General features: G+C 37.0%; 1 protein-coding gene and 1 long non-coding RNA gene across 2 annotated transcripts in view; one reads left to right on the forward strand and one right to left on the reverse strand.

The window, feature by feature from the left end:
- Positions 1-16,836, forward strand: part of LOC137501867 (uncharacterized) — a 73,801-nt gene that overhangs the window by 45,026 nt on the left and 11,939 nt on the right. The gene's annotated exons all lie outside the window — the stretch shown is intronic.
- LOC136879201 (meiotic recombination protein DMC1/LIM15 homolog) overlaps positions 1-16,836 on the reverse strand; it is a 115,307-nt gene that overhangs the window by 10,461 nt on the left and 88,010 nt on the right. The window contains exon 6 of the mRNA XM_067152996.2: positions 16,291-16,473. Within this exon, the coding sequence (XP_067009097.1) occupies positions 16,291-16,473 (183 nt within the window). The remainder of the gene's footprint in view (positions 1-16,290; positions 16,474-16,836) is intronic.

Genomic DNA, 16,836 nt, shown 5'->3' on the forward strand with positions numbered 1-16,836 from the left:
GGGCCCCCTTGACCAAAGGCGAGTGTGCTAACTATTTAGCTATTGAGATGGACATGAAAGCAGGGGTGATCAGTGTAGCAAGATACATGTGTGAGCAGGAATATGCAGGGCAAGAAGGAGGAAGACGTAGTGAACACACAGTTTCCAGGTAAGACCAGGCATACGCAATTGTACCTACATGTCATAGGGTCTGCAGCCCAATATCATTGCATTTTAGGGCAGCGAACCAGATGCCATAATGCTGAAAATTTATGCTCATATTCAACACAGCTTGCATGTTTGCTAATGCTAAACGAGGTGTATGTAAAGTGTAAAGGACACATTCACTGCTGCATTATAATATGATTATCAGCCTGTGATCATCTCAGAATGTTTTGAATAACATTTACCATGTCCATCAATACATCAGTTTTGGCAACTACATGTCACACATTTCTCTGGTTCATACGTGTTCTGTTAACTACTGGTACATAATGCACTGGTTCATCATACATAGCATAAAATTCCAGCTATTCAATTTCTGGCATGAGGTGCTGATGGGAATGGAGAGTGTGAAACACTTAACGAAAAACAGCAGAGCAGTGTTCACTGTTGTCTGTGGCTGAGTCATTCCAGCTGTGGAACTTGACGATGTTAGAATGGTAGCATAGTACTGTTTGTGAAAATTGGGAAATTATGCCATTTTTCATTTGATCAAGCATTTTGTATGATAGTATTGCTTTTAATGGTGGCCTTTCATTTGGTTAATATTGTAATATGACAAGAACACAGAAGCAATTGTAATGGCCTTTGCCAAGTTCAGTTGTCTGCGTCTGTTACAGATTACGGAAAAATGGATGGGTGGATTTTAAATTTGGTATTTCAGTTTAGAAACCACACCTGGGTGACTGGAGTGGGACATTGATGATGATTTCAGTTTAGAACAAGGTCAAGCAGAACCTTAGCTATAAGTTATTCAAAAAATTTCAGCAGGGTGTATTTCTCATAGGTTGGTTTTACACAAAAATAGCTGTGATGGGAGTTTCAAGTTTTTCACTCTGCTTCCTAGAAATTTGTGTAAATTTTTATTTATATTTTTCTTTTAAAAGTCATTTAGCCTACAAACTTGCAAGCTCTTGTTTCCATTGTACTTAATGCAAGTATGTGTACCCTGCCATGTGGTGTGCAGTTCTGAACTCAAGACACTATCTCTTGGCTCCTGCTTATTCTACGCTAGTATAACAGTGTGCAAGCACGGATCTTTTTTTAAGGCTCTGACAATTGGTTGCTTGACTTTCGATTTTCTTGTGTTACAGTGAAGATATATCCATTGGGGGCTACACGTTCATCCTTGTTTCTGTTTGTTTCATTTGTGTTCTGTAACCAGGGTTCCAGTTACATGACATATGGCAAATAATATTAAAATTTTTAAAAAACCTCTTAAATTACACAAGATGTGGACACCTTTAAGACAAGCCAAAAATCAGATAGACTGCATCAAAATTTAAATAAATAAACATCAGGTTGGGCAACGTGACGACTGTAAAGAAGGATGTGGAGCAGGTATGGAAAACCTACCAGGGCCATGGGGATATGTAGTTTGTGGATTTTAAGAAAAATCAATGGTGATTCCTTGATCTGTTAATATTTTTCCCAAAATAAACATTACAAATAAAATTCATCAATGCAAAATTCAAGTTAGCATAGGCCAAAACATATGAGTTCAGGAGCAATATACCAAGGACTATTCCTATAAGTCAAAGAGGCTAACCAAAAGATACCGTATGGAATACAACCTTCAGAATACAATGATTAAAGGTAATAGGAGCCACATGATATTAAAATTTACATAATGGAAACAAGAGGGAAAGCAGAAATATGGAAACTAGATACAGGGGCTATCTGAACTTACTCCCAACCAAAAACACTTCTGGTGTGGGGTAGAGGGACAACTAGCATATATCAAGTGGTGCAAATTTACGGGAGGCAACCCTGATGGAAATGAAATTTATTGATTAATTACACAGTTACAAAAGCAAAGAAAATGGGATTTGCCTCCAAAACCAAACAGTGGAGCCCAGCTGGATAGCTAAGGCATCTTAATAACTGAGTGGCGAATCAGGGCGGTAGGGGTAAACTCCTATGCGAAAAGAAGAGCAAACATAAAATATAATTTAGAATGGAAATTAAACCAACAGCACTTACTCCAAAGCAGGCCATCCTGGGTGGGAGGATCCCCAAAGTGCGTCTGCTCACTAGACTGACGAGAACTGAAAAAAAAAAATGAAATCTTGCCTTGCCTGGTCCCAGTCTGATCACCAGGTATCCAATCAGACCACAGAAGCTTACCTCTTGCCGCCCAGATCCACCTATCAAAACCCCTGTTATTTTCCCCAACCAAAATATTTATCGAGAACTTTCCATGTTACGAAACTAGTACACTACTAGAATATACTTCTAGAATCAACAAGGGCAAACACCCCCTGTTCCGAAAGTCCAAGTCATGATGTTCTCACAATGTTCCAGAATATCACCTAACAATAATGATAACCCTTTACAATTTAGCCGTAGTTACATGTCCAAATGCAATACACTTTTCTCTTTTCTTTCTCTACAAAACCTGTCACATGTTCCATGAATTTTTAATGTTTGCATCCCAACTTCTGGACTGTGACCTTAACCCATTAGCATACTAATTTGAACAAGCTGATTACACATGTATATACCATTTTTTAAATATTTAACATACAGTTTTTTTTCAGTTGCTTTATGTCGCAGCGACACAGATAGGTCTTATCAATCAATCAATCAATCAATCAATCAATCAATCAATCACTACTGATCAGCATTTAGGGCAGTCGCCCAGGTCCCTATCTATTGTTTTCCTAGCCTTTTCTTAAATGATCGCAAAGAAATTGGAAATTTATTGAAATTTCCCTTGGTAAGTTATTCCAATCCCTAACTCCCCTTCTCATAAACGAATATTTGCCACAATTTGTCCTCTTGAATTCCAATTTTATCTTCATATTGTGATCTTTCCTACTTTTAAAGACACCACTCTAACTTATTTGTCTACTGATGTCCTCCCATGCCATCTCTCCACTGACAGCTCGGAACATACCACTTAATTGAGCAGCTCGTCTCCTTTCTCCCAAGTCTTCCCAGCCCTAACTTCGCAACATTCTTGTAACGCTACTCTTTTGTCGGAAATCACCCAGAACAAATCGAGCTGCTTTTCTTTGGATTTTTTCCAGTTCTTGAATCAAGTAATCCTGGTGAGGGTCCCATACACTGGAACCATACTCTAGTTGGGGTCTTACCAGAGACATATATGCCCTCTTCTTTACATCCTTACTACAACCCCTACTACTACTACTACAAGTTCCTTTTGGGGACCATTGTAAATATCTAGGTGTTAATATAAGGAAAGATCTTCATTGGGTTAATCATATAAATGGGATTGTAAATAAAGGGTACAGATCTTTGCACATGGTTATGAGGGTGTTTAGGGGTTGTAGTAAGGATGTAAAGGAGAGGGCATATAAGTCTCTGGTAAGACCCCAACTAGAGTATGGTTCAAGTGTATGAGACCCTCACCAGGATTACCTGATTCAAGAACTGGAAAAAATCCAAAGAAAAGCAGCTCGATTTGTCTGGGTGATTTCCGACAAAAGAGTAGCGTTACAAAAATGTTGCGAAGTTTGGGCTGGGAGAAAGAAGACGAGCTGCTCGACTAAGTGGTATGTTCCGAGCTGGCAGCAGAGAGATGGCATGGAATGACATTGGTAGACGAATAAGTTTGAGTGGCGTCTTTAAAAGTAGGAAATATCACTATATGAAGATAAAGTTGGAATTCAAGAGGACAAATTGAGGCAAATATTCATTTATAGGAAGGGGAGTTAGGGATTGGAATAACTTACCAAGGGAGATGTTCAATAAATTTCCAATTTCTTTGAAAACATTTAGGAAAAGGTTAGGAAAACAACAGATAGGGAATCTGCCACCTGGGCGACTGCCCTAAATGCAGATCATTATTGATTGATTGATTGATTGATTGATTGATTGATTGATTGATTGATGATGGCCTTAAAATACTAAAATGAAATTTTCATGAATAACGATTAACTGAAACACATTTTTTATATTCATGTTAATGCACACACGCATGAATACAAATGAATGTAAAAGACACACTAAATAGATACTTGTTGGAGTGCATCTCAAGCACAACTGGCTATATCAACCTGGTTTATCTTGAAAAGCTGCATCCGGGAGATAGTGGGTTCGAACACCACTGTTGGCAGCACTGAAGATGGTTTTCCGTGTTTTACAGGATATTCTTTTAAGTCCTTATCCTCATAACACTTGGGTGAATTACCCGCATGGGTTAAAGCTTCTTAATCAAATTATTTGTGGATTACTAAAATATGTATGCAGGTTGTTATCGATCCCAGTTATATTTTCATTTCTAATAATTGGTGTAATTTGAAATGTTTTATTTGGTAAATACTGAACTGTTCAAAGATTAATGAAGGTTCCACCCCCTTCTTTGTATTTAATGATTACTGTGAAGCCAAGACAGGCAGCTTCCCGTATATTCTACCCTATTGATGTAAGATTATTATTTACTGTATGTAATAATTTACATGATCATAAATTATTTCCTCTCTTGGACCTCTAATTATGTTTATATTTTATGCACTTTTTTTTTTTTTTTTTTGCTATTAGCTTTACGTCGCACCGACACAGATAGGTCTTAAAAATCAGATCAAAAATTAGATGGATGGCTTTTCCGGCGTTTGCTCTATTAACCAGCGTTTCGTCTTAGGTCTAACACTAGACTCTTCAGAGTGGGATGTGTCAGACCCTACCCACTGACGCTGGGGTGTATGCAGGTGAGCTTATCAGAAGCTTATTTATGAAGCACAGTCTGATAACTGCATACGGGAGATAAAACTCCACAATGGAATTAATGCCTGCCTAGCAATTCCAAATGGAAATTCTAAGTTCCCATGGAGGCAATTAGATTCTTTTCCACCAATAGAGCATATCAAAAATCAGATCAAAATTTCCATTCAGATAGGTCTTATCGCAACGATGGGACAGGAATGGGCTAGGACTGGGAAGGAAGCTGCCATGGCCTTAATTAAGGTACAGCTCCAGCATTTGCCTGGTGTGAAAATGGGAAACCATGGAAAACCATCTTCAGGGCTGCCGACAGTGGGGTTCGAACCCACTATCTCCCGAATACTGGATATACCGGCCGCACTTTAGTGACTGAAGCTATCGAATTCGGTGCACATTTTTTTTTTGCCATGCTGTTGCCATTTTTATTCCATGATTTAACTCTGAGGATGATCAACTTGCGGCGGGTGGGATGGTTATTATTATTACTTACGAAAGATAGAAAGGAATCATGGAAGCAACATGTTCACAATTTGCTGGGCAATGAGAGGTAAACTGTGGATGGTATAAAGTGGGGAAGATTTAAAATAGCAAATAAGTACGAGTAGTTAGGAAAATACAAGGGCTCCAGGGGATGAAGAATTGCCAATTTTAGATGAACAAAACAAATGTATTCAAACACAAGCCACAAATTAAAAAAAAAAAAAGCACAGCAAGAAAATATTAGAAGAACACATTACACAATAGATTTTACAGATGTCAGTTACTTAAATGACTTGGATTTTATCTGTATAGAATAAATAAACAGGTACGGAAACAGCACAGATGTTTCTCAACCAACTGTACAACCAGTAATAAGAAATGTTAGGAAAATAACAAAAACAATTGAATAGGAGAGTGAACCGAAGAACAACATTTTAAATTACCAAGTCCAGGCATAGCATAAGACTTGACCTGAATAGAGAATAGTGCATTACAGCAAATGTCTTGTTCTAGAAAACACTCGATGCAGCAAAGATGCACTTATGTCCAGAGGATGAGTATAAGACATCTTCAAAGTAGAAAATTATTTAAAGCACAGAAGTATGAAAGGTTTTCAAGTGTATTGAAAAAATAATGTTTATGTTCACATAAATTCCAACAGTGTATGTTAAAGGAATTAGAGATCCACTTCTCTCTTATCGATAATGATCGAGTACCACTACTCGAAAACATAGTCATGTGAAGTTTACAAATGAGAAGTTTACAATACCTCATGGTCAGATAGTTAAGTCCCATATTGAGGTGAAATTTTACATGAGCATAGCCCACCTCTCCTTTCTCCAACAGCTGAAGAATGTCTCAAAGTAGTAGGAAAAGAGTGCTGCTTATATACGCCAGTTGGAGAGGGGAGATACAGGGAAAATCATGACACACAGTCCTAGAAACACTGAGAACGTCCATAAAGAGTGTAGAGTTGATGACATCATCCAGGTATGACGCAGGTAATCGGCTGACAGTAGTCCCTTAGCTGTGGCAGTGTGGGGATGACAAACATCGGAAAGAAAGCAGTGGAAAATGACGAATGCGGCGGAGGTGGGTTGACAATGTTACAAACTATGCCACCTGAATTATATAAGGTCATTCATGATTTTATTTCCCCAGTTTATTTGAGACTTTGAAGCAGTCCTCTGTTTTATTTTATACATCAATCATTATTTTATACATCAGTTTCTTCATCATGTCCTTCATGGTGAACTTTGCTTTGGCACAAGACCTTAAAGTGCTACTTTGAGAAGCTAAAAAGACTACCTCAAATAAATAATGATGACATCAAACATAAGCACTCAAACCAGGGAGGTGCTTAGTTTGGCATTAGCATCATCTCAATAGCCTTTGGTCAGTTTAACACTAGGTTTACCGCAGCGGTCAAATTTACCGTTTTCAGTTCTGTTTTCTCTATTGATCTCATTATGCGGTTAGGACATACAAATCCTTTGATGGCTTTTAATGACTTTAAGTGTACATTTCGGCATATAGCTTCAAATACTCATAGTTGGTGTTTTTACCGGATGGTCATTCTCAGCACTATTGTAATAGGCCTAGCTATATTTCAGACTTTTGTGGCATTCATTTAGAGTGGGATATCATTCTAACAATCTGTAACAGTATACTTTATTACCATAGTAATGAATAGAACATACTGTTGTGCTACAACAGGGCAGCTGTTGGCTCTTTTCAAACAATGATACAAGTACACTGACAGGAAAATAGTCAGTATTTATTCAGTAGTAAAAGGTGTGAAATCATAACGAGCAGTCAGCTGTCATGTTCAGTTGTTACAAACATTCAAACTAGATTTCCCGACTTTCTGTTATTACTCCAAAGAAACATGTTCTCACGTAGTCTGCTGACGGATGCTGAAATTCTGAACCATCTACATAACATTTACCCATCATCACAATCGAACAGTGAAGCTGGGAGTGATATACATAGTGTCCACAGAAATGTTCTCTCAAGTTTCCCTGATGTTCCCTGACCTACTAAGAAAAATTTCCCTGACTCACGAAAACTGAGTGACAAGTTAATTCACTGAACACCATGTTTTACAAGGAACAAAAAGAGGAAATTTCAGCCTCAGCCATTCTCATAGCTGGCTTAATTCTCTCTCCACTTCCTGTTTTTCAGTTATTTATGGAAAAACAATTACATTGATGACATTTTACATATAAACAAATTGTTTAAAGGTAACATGTATGCCTAACATAAACCTTTATCTTACCATTTCCAAGGAACAACGTACAACTAACTTATTAATAGAGTAATTCAAATATGAAAATAAAATCCTTTTACCACAGCAATCTAATACTATTTCTTGTGGATTTAAAGCACTCTTGAGATCAAAAGCAATTGTGTTTCTAATATAGGTGAATATAATGAATTCCAATCAGTCTAGGTCTACTGTATATTCAAAACAGTTTTCAAATTTGAAGACAAATCAATCAGGAAAGATAGGAATGAAAAAGAAAATTTGCATTTATCGAAAAGATTACTGTTTTTGTTTTATATTTTCCAGAACTATGTTCTTCCTTTCAATTTCAGCATCCTGCTTTTCTCTTTCAATTTTCAATTTTTTCTGTTTTTCCTCCAAATCTTTCAACTGTAATTCAATTTTCCTTTTCTCCACTTTCTTCTTTTCCTCTTCTCCACTTTCTTCTTTTCCTCTTCTGATTGCTTTTCATTTTCCAGGTATGACTGATACCTTCTTCTTGAAACCCGGATCAAAGTCAGCATACTTCTATTGATAGTAATATTCCTCAAACTACCAACGTGTTTCACACTATCAAAAATTATTCTCGGGGACACAAGTGGTTCTTCTAAATGATTTTCAACTCAAAAATGTTGACAGAAAAGCCCGTCTCAACAAATGCATTATCATGGGACAAAATGAAACAAAGATTCATTACAGACCAGAGATTTTCATATTTATAATCCTCTCCTAAAAGATTATAAAAATTCATCCAATCCCAAGCCATCTGTTCTTTTAGAAATAAAGTAATTAATTTGTTTGTTGATTCCTGCATTGTTCTAAGATTCCTCGGTTAGCAGACAGAACTGTCATTTGGCCTTTACAGCACTTTTATCACATATTCTTATATGGCTGTGCAAGTTTTCAAGAACAACATCAATTCTTTTCATTGCCAAACTGGATTTGAGCAATATCATTTTAGGGTCAAGGGCAGTGAGACCCCTTGCTAAATGTGATTTTAGACGACTTTTCTCTCTGAATTTTTCTAACATGGTGATTTTTGAACTCATTCTTACAAGTAACTTTTTCCTTTGCAGAACATTTAACTTCTTTGAGTAAGCTCTTGGCAGCATAACCAATATCCACTTTTTCTACTAAAGCAGACTGGAACTTTTAAGTCTAAATATTTTAACTTTTAGGAAGTACTTGCTTCAGCTATCTTTTCAGACTTAACAAATCTCATCATTATGTTTTTCATAAGTTCTTCAAGCGATGTACAAAGGTAAGGCACCATAGTTTCTGACTACGAAATCTTCTGAGGAAAGGCTCAACATCTGACAAAATACTTTTAAAAGCACTTAATTTTGCCTTAAATAGTAGATTCTTCAAAACTTCTCTAAGGTACTGAAGGTTTTTTTTTTTTTTTTCAGTGTACTCTTTCACAAATTTGTCAATGTGATCATATATGTTAAGAGCTTAATCAACACAGCATCCATTTTCCAACCATCTTATTGCAGTGAACTTGTAAGGAAATGTAGCGCTTGTTGTTATATCTGTATATTTAGTATGTCAAGCAGGGCTATCTTTAAAAAGATTGTACAGAGACCTGAAAAAATGTAAAAAGGCCCCAGTCAATTTTGGAGATCCCAGTTTCCATGGCTCCATTATATGTTAAGAGCTTGATCAACACAGCATCCATTTTCCAACCATCTTATTGCAATGAACTTATAAGGAAATGTAGCGCTTGTTGTTATATCTGTATATTTAGTATGTCAAGCAGGGCTATCTTTAAAAAGATTGTACAGAGACCTGAAAAAATGAAAAAAGTCCCAGTCAATTTTGTAGATCCCAGTTTCCATGGCTCCATTCACTGTATGCAAACTGCACATGCCTATATCAGGAAGAGATTTTCCCTCAGGGTTTAGCACTTGTAAATGATTTTCAAGTTTGTTAATAAAAACTGAAATTAACATTCAGCCCATCCACTGTGTGGCCGGAGTTGGGACAGCCGTGTGGGGAAATGATTGAAGCCTCTTTAATAATTGTTGTGAAAAATTAATTTTTTTAAAAAAAAATATTGGTATAAGACATTTGTTTTGGAAGAATTAGATTTTCGGACTCATGAACATTTTAAAAATGATTAGTATACTAGCTGTTACCCACGACTTCGCTCGCGATGATTTCGTAAGTTGATAAAAATTAATTTTTCCTTGGTACTGCACTAAGACATTATATAAAAATCTCTAAAGTATAAAAACCCACCAAAAAATTGCATTTCATTTACCCCAGAACCTCTTTGTAAACCATGTTTGTGGCACTGCCTTTTGGGGCTAAGATGACCAAGCTACAAGCAGAGCCAAATCTGGAACATTCTTCATGGAACTCTACATGTGAGAAACAGTCCTCTTTTAAGTCGAAAAAAAAAAAAAAGAAAAGAAAGGGTTTCTTTATTTCTAAAGGAGATTCCAAATACCAATTTTCACGGCTGTAACATTTTAGTTTTTGAGATATAAGTATGCTCATAAAGATAATTCAACCCCTTCTTCACTTATTTTCAATCTCTAGCTTAAGTTGATTTTCCAAAAACAAAAAGTATGTGTTTCTTTATTTTTAAAGGGGATTACAAATACCAATTTTCACATCTGTAACATGTTAACTTTATGAGATATACTGTAGATATACTAATTTAAAAAACTGCCCCACTCCTTGGCTGAGTGGTCAGCGTTTTGAGGCCTTCGGTTCACACGGTTCCGGGTTCGATTTCGGGCTGAGTCGGGGAATTAAATCGCGTGTGATTAATTCTTCTCGCTCGGGGACATGTTGTTTGTGTTTGTCCCAACACTCTCCTCTTCATATTCACTCAACACACCACTTTATCAACCACAACAGGAACACACAATAGTAATTACATCCCTAGACATAGGGTTAGTGCTAGGAAGGGCATCCAGCCATAAAACAGGGTCAAAACCACACGTGCGACACAGTTCACACCCGTGACCGCACAGGTGTAGGAAAAGCGGTAGAAGAAGAAGATACTCATTTTAAAAATTCACCCGCTTTTTTATTTCACCCCCTTAAGTGGATTTTCCAAAAAAAAGTGTGTTAATTTATTTTTAAAGGAGATTCTAGATACCAGTTTTCATGTCTGTATCATGTTAGGTTTTTGTGATATATTGTAGATAATCTCGCTGCTGTAGAATCTTGGAGCTGACGTTGCCATGGTCACAGCAGTTCATTGCTTTATCCAATTACTACAGCAGGGGTAGTGTGGTGCCAATATCTCCGTAATGGTTGGTTTTAGGGCCTTAGAACATGATTTTCGGGCCCATAGGGCTTACCGAGTTTTGTTCTTTGCATCAAGGGGCTTAAAATGAGCTTTGTCTCGTCCTTGTACAACAAATTTGATTTCGCCTACATTAGCCTATTATTTTTATATTTTTTATATCTCCCCCCCATCGCCCCCCCCCCCGCACTCGAATTGTTTTGAAAATAAAATACAGCCCATGTTACTCACTGGCAATGTAGTTTTCTATACATGAAGTAATTTTTAAAATCGGTTCAGTACTTTTTGAGTCTATCCGTTACAAACAAATATACAAATGTTTCCTCTTTATAATATTAGTATAGAAAAATAATATATATATTTTTTGGATCTATGAAGAAAAGAACTTATTTAAAGAACAATGATTTTGGTATTATGTAGCTGTGGTTGTAAAAAATTATTATTATTAATTTGTGAAATGTTTGGTATTATGTAGCTGTGTGTTTTGAAATTATGTATTTACTTTTGAGGCAGCGAGTACATATACATGCCATTTTTAGAAGTATATTTCCAGTCGTTTCCTGTGACACAAAAAGAAACATCTCAAAGAGCAGTCTCATTGGTAGGAATAAGCGATGTTATTATTGATGAATGTGAAAGTCGGGAGTAAAATACTACTGCCTGATTGGCTACCTCGGGAGATGCACCATTTCTGGCTTCTCGCTCCTTTGTGAGAGCGAAGCTTGCTTGAGTGTCTTTTGCTACTGACCAGCCTAGGGGGTGGACGCACTTCTGCTTCTGGCCCGTCATAGGATAGCAGTCTTGGGGTATGTTCTATTTCTTCTTGTTTTTTTATTATTTTTTTTTAATTTTTTTTTTTTTACTTAATTTAAATGTAAAACTTTCTTTTGCATAGGAGTTTACCCTCGGTATTCACATTCGCCATTTAATCATCGATATGACTTAGCTTTTCAGCTAAGCTTCCACATTTTATACTTGGAGGCAATTCCCTTTTCTTTTGTTTAAGAAAATTGTAACTAACGTGTAACTCAAAATTTCCCTATGGGGTTGCCTCCCATAGTGCAGTGTTACTTAATTTCATCTCAGTTAAAATTATGCTCCCTTTTAGAAGTGTTTTTAAAATTGCAGCAGTTTCCCCTTTCTTTCCTGTGCTAATATTTTTTCATGTCCCTTTCTTTAATCTCCTTTGGTCATAAGGGATTAGCCCTTTATAAATCATAAATGTTACGTCTGTTTTTGTTTCTTAAAAGTATTTTGAAGTTACCATCACTTGTAACTCACATCTGAAAATTTACCTTCATTTGTAAATGAGTTGTTTTGTTTTCTATTGTTTTGTAGCATCCTTTTATTTTGGCATTGTTAATTCATTAAAAGAAAATTGTCTAAGGGTGATCACTTTCTACCAATTTTTCTTTCAGAAGTGATATGATCCATCTACCTCACCAGGGTTCCAGCCTGCTTCCCACGTCCTTCCTAGTTGTCAAGTTTCCCAACCTGTTTTCGTTGTTTCGAGCATGTCATTTTTGCGTGTGTTCGTATCCTTTCCTGTTTTTCAAAAATTCATAACATTCATTATTACTGTTATTATTATGTTTTTATTATGTTGGGTAAACTGTAACGAGGTAACACATTGAGACTTGCAAAATATTTCCATAAAAAATAAAAAATAAAAAATGGCGTATGGCTTTTAGTGCTGGGAGTGACCGAGGACATGTTCGGCTCGCCAAGTGCAGGTCTTTTGAGTTGACTCCCGTAGGCAACCTGCGCGTCATGTTGAGGTTAAAATTCCCGACCCTGCCGGGAATCGAACCCGGGACCCCTGTGACCAAAGGCAGCACGCTAACCATTTAGCCATGGAGCCAGACTACCTAAAAGTAAAGAGAGTCTATGCATAAACCCATCTAATACGTGATCCGCAGTTGCCCTGCCTAAAAGTACACTATTCCAATGCCTTGTTGCAATTTTTTGAAGACGTACATCCCAAAACCTTATACACAAGTCCATTTGTCTTCTTTGGACACATTTGTTTAACAATTCTACAAAACAAACGAGGTAGTCAGAAGGTAGTCAGAGCACTGTTTTAAGTCATTCTGCAAACTTTCTTTAAAATATGGGGCTAATCCATTATTTATAACATAGGAAGCCTTAGTCTCGCCCAAAGCAAAGTTTTGAGCAATTTTACTGTTGGGAACATTGTTTTGAAAGCTTCAGAGGTTTCATCACAAGAGTTCAGAGACATCTTTCCAGTGACAACCTGGAGAGCCCATATGACTTCAGCCAATATAACATCATCTTCATTCACACTGAAAGCCTTTAAACTCCTTTGACTTGTTCCTGACACTGCTAATTCCTTTGTAGCTGTGGATGTAGTGGTAATTCTTGGCTGCGTATCTTCAAGTGGAGATGGAGTAGAGGTATTCTTTGCAAAGAAAGAAATTGTTATTTGGGAAGAACTTTCATTTTTTTTTATGAGTAGGTCCTTTAGCATGATAAGTGACTGCTTGTTTACCCATATTACTAAGTTTGAACGATTTACAACACACTTTACAATGTGCTGAAGTTGCATCGTTTACCAACATGTCCAACCAACCACTCAGTTCGGGAAATATTGTACTGTCTAGTCAAAGTTTATTAAAAGTACACTGCTTGTTAGCCATTGTCACGAGTTTCAAGAAATTATCCTAGAACTGAAATAAAAAAGAACATAAAAATAATTAAAATAAATGACACAAGGGCAGAACATTTAACTTGTTGGAGTAAGCTCTTGGCAGCATAACCAATATCCACTTTTTCTACTAAAGCAGATTGGAACTATCTTTTAAGTCTAAATATTTTATTTTTTAGGAAGTAGAAAAAATAGTAGAATTGTTGTGCACTTCTCGTGAAAATATACCTGAAAAGGAAATGCTACAATAGCCTGGGTTACAGCAGACTAGAGCCTGAAATTATCCCCTCAAATCCATCATTGGGGAAGATTTCCCTGACTTTCCAGATTTTTTTGTCTATTTCCCTGACTTTCCCTGAACAATTTTTTCCTCCTGACTTTCCCTGACTTTCCAGAATGTGGACACTATGATTCAGACCTCGATAATTGTGAAGATGTGGAAGATGTGTATAGCTTGGCAAATGGAAATATTTCGGATAATGATTCTAGTTGCGTCAGTCTTGTAGAATTGCCATATGAAAATGAAATCACACATTGGCCTTCGACCTCAAGGGTTAGGGAATTACTCGCACACTAGCAAAACAGCTGAAGACAAAGGTAAACCTATTTGATATTAGTCCTTTTGTATTTATGTAATTCTATGCAAAGTGTAGGTAAGTTTGGTTTTATTTTTGCAGGTGAATGAAACATTAAGGCAGATCATGAAATCACTAGCTAGCAAGGAGCACAATATCAACTGCAGAAGGCCGAGTGTATGTTTAGGTGTCAACATATGGGCGTGGTCAGCACGTGGTGGTCGGCGAGGAAGAGGTTGCTTTGGATGGAACAGTGTGGACTTGTGTTGATCTACAGAGCCTGCCAGGCCATCGAGGACAGTAAAACATACTCAGAGAAATCCCAGGTCCCACAGGACATGCAAAATGCTACATTGAAGAAACTTTCCCCACTACTGTTTGGCATAGTTTTATTGATGAATCCATACTGCGCTACATCAAGCGATGTACTGAGGTTGGAGCCCGTGAAGTTCTGAACAATTCTAAATGGACACTTTCTTTGGAGGAATTGGACGCTTTCATTGGTCTTTTATATGCACACAGAATTTATACAGCTGATACGAATGTTCTTGATCTGGGGTCACAGAAATGGGGTCCAGGAATTTTCTCCCAAACTATGGCACGAAACCATTTCCTGGAAATTGTGAGGTTTCTTCGATTCGATGAAAAGTCTACCCGCAGGGATCGCCTGAGAACTTATGGTTTTGCGCTTGTATCCATTGTGTGGGGTAAATTTATATCTAATTGTACTATTTGCTACAGACCAGGTGGGAACATTACCATGGATGAACAGCTCTTTCCATCAAAAGCTAGATGCCCATTTATGGAGTATATGGCCAATAAACCAGACAAGTTTGGTATTAAATTTTGATTAGCTGTTGATGTGGAAGCCAAGTATGTTGTAAGCGGTTTTCCATATCTTGGGAAAGATGAAACACGACCCACTGATTGGACTCTGAGAGAATATACAGTATTGCAACTTGCTGAGCCTTTCATCAATCAGGGAAAAAATATTACTTGTGATAACTTCTTTACTTCTTTTTTGTACAAAAATGAGGATGCAACTCTCAAGTCCTACGAAGGTAAAAGCAACAAGAATGTCCTCATTCTCAGTACAGTACATACTGATGTAAGCATCAGCAAACAATATCCGAAGGAAAAACCTGAAACAATCTCTTTCTGTAATTCTAGTAATTTGGTGTTGACACAGTAGATCAAATGGGCCATAAGTACATGGTAAAATCGATGAATCGGCGATGGCCAGTGCATGTCTTCTTCAACATACTAAATCTTGCTGGTATAAATGCTTATGCATTGTATAAGGCAACAGCTGGCAAGCAAATACTGAAGAGGGTATTTCTTGCGACAGCTGGCAACCGATCTAGTGCATCCTTACGCGTCTTCTCAGATTATTACGCCTCTCGACACCATTGTCGCTGTTCACTGCAACAATGACGCCCTAACCTCCGAAGAAAGTTCACATCGCAGGTGTCAGGTCACAGTGTGCAAAGGGAACAAGACAAAGGAAAGATGTGCAATGTGTAGAAATCTGGTCTGTGGTAAGTGCACTTCGAAGCTGGCCAAGCAAAGTGTGTGTGTGTGTACAGTGCGACAAATAAGTTGAAAAGCAGAAAATGACATTCATGCAGATATGTATATAATGTAAGCCAAAGTGTGTTTGAAGAACATTCTGCCTTACTAATGTACTTATTTATTTATCCATTTATTCTTTCTTCCTTTCTTTCTTTCTTTCTTTATTTATTCAATAATAGTGTTTAAAAGTCCTACATAGGCTCTATGATGTTATTGTACTCAATTTGAACCTTTTTCTGGCATCAATATCTTCAAGAAATGAATGTATGTTACTATCAGTCAAAATGACTGCTTCGGTAAAAGTAGACAGAAAAAATGCTTGGTAATCCTAGTGTTAAACAAGAATGCAACAGACATGAAGAGATCAAATGACAGGTGAAAAAGCTTCAGCAAATGCAATTACACCCTCTCCCATCCACAATATGCAATTTGAGTGACCAAATGTTTTATGCAAGGATTGTACTATTTAGCCTTCAGGGTAAAAGCTTTATAAACTTTGAATGTGTAGAAGACTGATAGGAAATAGGTAAACTTGGAAATAAGTCACAACCACTGATGATGATTGCATGTGTAGAAAATTTACCTGAAATGTTAGTGTTGCTCCAGGATCTGCTGTCATTTGATTTGTGATGAAAACAGCAACATTGTATTCCTCAGATATCTTCTGCAGCCTTGACATCATTTGTGCCAACTTCTGTTGGCGATCTGCTAATTCACCTCGGCCAGAAAAATCCACTCGAAATAATGCCATAATGGAATCTATTACCTGATAATAAACAAAGAGATTTTTCAGTAAGCAATAATAAATGTGTGTTGTTTAAATTTAGAATATGGAACTAATTAAATAGGACCTGATGCATTTAACCTGAAAGTATGACACATTCTTTATAGTAACTGGACAAAGATTTAGCAGCCTTTAATTCTACTCCTACTCTGAAAAATTACAACAAATGTTTGGGCATCTAGGACATTTATGATAATATGAGAGAGAGAGATAGAGAGAGACACACACGCACACGGTATATATATTATGCCCGTTCACGCATAATTCCATCTCTTCATTCCAACTTCATGTTAGACCAGAAAATATTGCCAGTGATTCTATGATCAATAAATTATTTATTGTTCT

This window comes from Anabrus simplex, chromosome 8 (genome assembly GCF_040414725.1).
Source record: "Anabrus simplex isolate iqAnaSimp1 chromosome 8, ASM4041472v1, whole genome shotgun sequence".
NCBI classification, from domain to species: domain Eukaryota; kingdom Metazoa; phylum Arthropoda; class Insecta; order Orthoptera; family Tettigoniidae; genus Anabrus; species Anabrus simplex.